Consider the following 5,099-nt stretch of genomic DNA (forward strand, 5'->3'; position numbering starts at 1 on the left):
TGTGTGTGTGTGTGTGTGTGTGTGTGTGTGTGTGTGTGTGTGTGGTGTGTTAAGGATAGGAGGGGATGTGTGTGGTAGAGCTGGGGGGTAGGGGTGGTGATGGGAAGATATGGGAGTGGATGGGGATGAGGGCACCTTTTCAGAGGAAAAAGGGAGGGAGGTGGGGTGAAGACCTCTTGGAGGGGGGACTGGAAATGGGGCAACATTTGGAATGTAAATAAATAAAACAATTTTTAAAAAGAATAAAATATATAAAGACCGCCAACAACAATGTAAAAGATCTGCTTACTGAAAGTCATTTCAATTAACTTAATGTTTGTCATGGACCTACTTGCCTTGTGACATTTGCTCCAGCTACACTAGATGTCTGGAGTGTCTGAGGTCCCAAAATATAGGGAAACCCCATAACAACACCATAGGTTGTTACACTGAGTGTTAGAAGCTAGTATTCAGATTTCATGGGAGCTCTTTCCGTTGAAACTTCCAAGAGATGGAGAAGCACATGAATAAAATGTTTTGGATCAAAACGAAAAATTGGGTACAGAAATCCACAGTGGAATTTACTCACTTTTACAACAGAAAAAACCCTAACAAAATGTTGGCAGTGCAAATATATATATTAATGAATATTTTAGTTTCTTTTGTGTTATTTAACAGAGACCTTGAAAAGAAAGCTTTTTACTGATGTTACAACCGCTACTGTGATATCGTTGTCATAGATCAGTGACTCAAGTGTCTCAGAATCATAGCACGGTTAGCAATTTCCAGAAAGTGCTCAATATTGGAAATCTTGTATCTTTTCTATGAAGTAGGAATCAAAAGTTAATTTTGACTTGTACGAATGCCCTTCCATGCTCTTTAGGAGTCAGCGACAGCCCCTGCAGAAGAAGGATTGTTCCTCCTTCCCTGTTTTTCATTTATTCACAGTCTTTGGGAAATTATTGAATCTTTCCTTTACACAGACCAATGATATATTTTAAATACTCAGGTTTGTGTTCATTGATTACTCTTTAAACTTCATTTCCAAAATGAAGTGTCTTCTGTAAAATTCACTTTATTTTGAGATTTCTCACTTAGCTCCCTTTAATTAATTTTAAGTTTTGTGACTCTTGTTGGATTGCTACTTTCCCTATTCTAGTGCATTATGTATGGGCCAGGAGCATTGTTACTTTGGAATTCTGTGATCTCTTATTCATATTTAGTCAGCAGAAAAACATACCCTCGAAACCCAAATGGGAACATGCCTGCTAAAGTCAGGGGAAGTCTAGACTCACAGTCTCTGCAGGGATCAAGGTTATACCCAAAAGCAAAATCAGGATATGACACCAAACCTGTGTAGCAACCCTGCTGATCTCGCCTGCCACATCTGCTCCAGAATTCCCAAGGCCAATCACAGCCACTCTCTTCCCTACAAAATTGTCAGGGTGCTTGTACTCCCAGCTGTGGAGGCAGCTGCCTTTGAACTTGCTGATTCCTGTGAAGGAAGAATCAACCCATCAAATCGAAGTAGAAGTGGAAAACACCACTTGATAAATTTCGTTCCTAAGCTTGAAGTTCATGTTATTTTATTCTCTTGTTTGCACTTGGACTTGATACCACTATTACAGAATATTGTCCTCCAAGGGAACAAAGCATTCAAAAGCAACCAAAATCTGAACAGAGTTTTTTTTTAAGGTAGTTGATAAAAATATGCCTTTTCAACATTTACTCAGTGTGTTCTTTGTCGCTTTAGAGTGTCACTGTATTTTTCTAATTTTCTACTCACAGATATGAGACTGTTTCTTCACTTTTTATAACTCTTTGAAAGCCCACAAGTTTGTAAAGAATCTTAGCAACATATTGGTGTTATTCAGAAGCAACAGAAGACACACATGAAGCTTTAAGGTCTCAGGACCCCCAAAGTACTGAGAACGGTAGTAATTTCAAGTCCCTATTTTACTTAACCCAGGATAACCTGAGATGCGAATGTATAGTTAATGTAAAGTTATTGGTGAGGTTTCTTTATGTGCTCCTACTGTGTTTTCTAAGTGTGGTGAATATTTGACAAAGGAAACATCTTAATTTTGTGTCCTTCACGTAGCAGTGGCTCATCAGCAACATCTGGCTAGTGGCCACTCACTACTCTCTAAAACATGAGAATGGGATAGGAGAAGTTTCAAGACATTCCAGAAAAGTTATATTTCAAAAATTTTAATTGTCATAAATTATAAAATTCTGTGATGCATAATCTGTCACTCATTGAGTGTTCCAAAGAATTCTAAAATATCTCCACAAATCCTTCTTCCATGTTTGATTCAGACTTCATCATCATTATCTCTGAAATGGACTCTTCAAAGTCTTATTTCCTGATGCTTCTGATTCAACCATCTTCCCCTATCAATTAATGTTCCACGCTCCTGCAGGACTGACTATATACTTGCTTCTCCTGCATGTATGTATGTATGTGCACACACACACACACACACACACACACACACACACTGAAATGCTTTTCCATTAACTCTTACCTGCTTCTCCCAACCTAGGCACACCAAGTGTGGGCCAATCCCCAAGCTCTCTCCAGGACTGCCCATCTACTGGCTTTTCCCCCATTACTACCTCATCCATGAAAGTCTTTCTTGGACCTTGTTTGTTTGAGGAACTCTAGTTTTCAGTTCTGTCTTTACTCTATTGGTAGATCTTCTCTGACTGTTCTACAAAGTTACGACGCCCCCTCTTGTATTCTCTTTATAAACACCGTTATTCAATGCCTATGATAGGAGAGGCATTAAGATATTTAGAATCCTAAGATTTTTCTCACATACACATTAGAGAGATACCTTCAAAGTCTTGTAAAGGAAAGTGCTTCTCCGAGTATTGACCACTGCAAACCATTATCCCATCAAAAATGTAGGTTTTCTGCTTCTCCTCAGCCTCTACCACCACATCCCATTGACCAGAGGATGAAAAATCTGGGCGTTTCTTTATACTGCACACCTTTGTCTAGGAAACAGAAAACAAAGCCTGTGCTTTAGGACATTTTAATCCTTTTTTTTCCCTGTAGAATTCTATGTTTAAGTAGCTCAACACATGGCTACTAGGTGGTTAAGAGTTATGTGCACATAAAGTTTCTAAAATGATCATGTCCCAAATGTCATAGCTCATTAGAGCACAAAACACATCAGTTTTATTTTTTAGGATCTACGTATTTTTACTTTACAAAATGAACCAAAAATTAGAATTTGGGTTCCAGCTGGGACAGTGCTCATATGGTGGGTAGATAAGACAAACCTATCTTGATGAATCGTGAGCATGGGGAGAGCTGGAAAATGCAGGTTGAAACTGTGCCCAGCTGGCTTGTGTGTGGACTTTGCCTTGAGCAGTGTGCAGGCGGTGGGCAGGGTTTCACTCCTTACCTGGAGCTGGATGTGTTTCATGAGTCCGAAGTGGCTGGCGTACATCCTGAGATACTCCATTATTTTGGAGTTGTGCATGAAGTTGGGGTAATGGTCAGGGATGGGGTAGTCGCTGAAGGCCGTCATCTCCTTGGATGTATTGCAGGTTAAAGATTTGTATATCCCGGGGCTACCGCTTACTGTTGTCTCCTAAAGGAGATAAATCAACCCTTGGCTTCAGGAGTGTGATAGAGAACCAGAACTGAGGTATTTGTTATACTTTTCTTTGAAAAGTGGTGATTTCATTTTCAGGTTTTGTGATAGTATTTAGCAGAATGAGGCCATTAGACTCATTTACTAATGAGGATTTCTTTTTTTATAATTCTATTTATAGGATCTGACTTTGTAGCAATGATTGTAGTAGCAATGATTATTTTATACCAGGAAAGAGATAGCAGGTTCCAAGAATGCACATAACATAAATCAAGAAAAAACAAAGTTGAAAAATAACACAAAGAGGATCTGATGAGAAACTACCAATGGATAAAATCTGTCTCACAACTGAAGAGATTTTTGTTTAAGAGAATCTAATAGAGAATAAAATGCTTATATAACTTGGGCCTGAAATATATTAAAATATATAGGAATAACAACCACAACAACAAGATAAAAGTGATGAATTAGTAAGAACTGCTCTTAATGAGTTTATATCATGCTTCAGGAAGACACATCCAAGTTAAGACTCCCCTTCACCCTTCTAACTCCTGGAGACACTGTAAGATAGGCCCACTCCTTTAAGTTATTATACATGACTCTGTAAGCAAGCACATCTTTCTTGGTAGAGACATGCTTTTCCAGTAACTAATAAACAACAAAAAACAACATATAGAGTGATTTACAACACAGAAGTAAACGGCACAACTAATAACAAGTTTGTTAGAGGTAGAAAGGTGTTTGCATGCTCTTTGAGTTTCAGAGCTCTCAAGCAAAATTTGGATATGAATATCCTAAATGTTATATGTGGGGTTTTGAGAGACACAAAACTGAATAGGACTGTGCATATCCCACGAGAAATTTCAAATTTATTGAAAGATGTATCACTAATTTGGAAAGTATACTTAAGGGACAATTTATATTATCAGAGTTTTATTTCTGAGTTGAATAGAAACTCCAATGCACACAGATAATGTCATATTCTGAGAATATTTATAAAATTACCTCATATTTCCACAGTCCTCCGATGTCACTTTTCTTTTCAAAACACGTAGGTTCTAGTCCTTCCTCCAAACAGCACTTAATAGCACCTAGACCGCTGACCCCGGCACCAATCACTGCAACTCTTTTTACCCCCATGGTTTCTTGAATTAAGAAGAATTATTTCAGTATGTTTTTAAGCAACAACACCAAAGTTCATCACTGTGTTTGTGTCCAACCCCCTTCATTTCAGCACTGACATATTTAGAGGCCACAATTTTAATTGCTTTTATTACACCTTATATTATCTTAGCATATATATTCTATTTTAATTATATATTGCATAACTCTTTTTCTCCATTTCAGAATGCTGTGCACCCACATATTCAAACAACAACAGATGAAAAATTTTCTTAAAATGTACATTTCTACTGAACAGAGATTTTTTTCCCTTGTAATTATTCCCTAAACAACAGTGTCTAAAATCTATTTAGAAAAGTTGGTAGATGTGACCAGTAATGCAGACAAGAT

General features: G+C 37.7%; 1 protein-coding gene across 1 annotated transcript in view; it reads right to left on the bottom strand.

Moving 5' to 3' along the window:
• LOC114615452 (dimethylaniline monooxygenase [N-oxide-forming] 5-like) overlaps positions 1–4,727 on the bottom strand; it is a 12,024-nt gene extending 7,297 nt beyond the window's left edge. The window contains exons 1-4 of the mRNA XM_028761172.1: positions 4,593–4,727; positions 3,396–3,584; positions 2,820–2,982; positions 1,332–1,474 (exon numbers count right to left, since the gene is read on the bottom strand). Coding sequence (XP_028617005.1) covers positions 1,332–1,474; positions 2,820–2,982; positions 3,396–3,584; positions 4,593–4,727 — 630 coding nt within the window. The remainder of the gene's footprint in view (positions 1–1,331; positions 1,475–2,819; positions 2,983–3,395; positions 3,585–4,592) is intronic.
• Positions 4,728–5,099: the final 372 nt, after the last annotated feature.

The sequence above is a fragment of the Grammomys surdaster genome, unplaced genomic scaffold, assembly GCF_004785775.1.
Source record: "Grammomys surdaster isolate TR1022 unplaced genomic scaffold, NIH_TR_1.0 130, whole genome shotgun sequence".
NCBI classification, from domain to species: Eukaryota; Metazoa; Chordata; class Mammalia; order Rodentia; family Muridae; genus Grammomys; species Grammomys surdaster.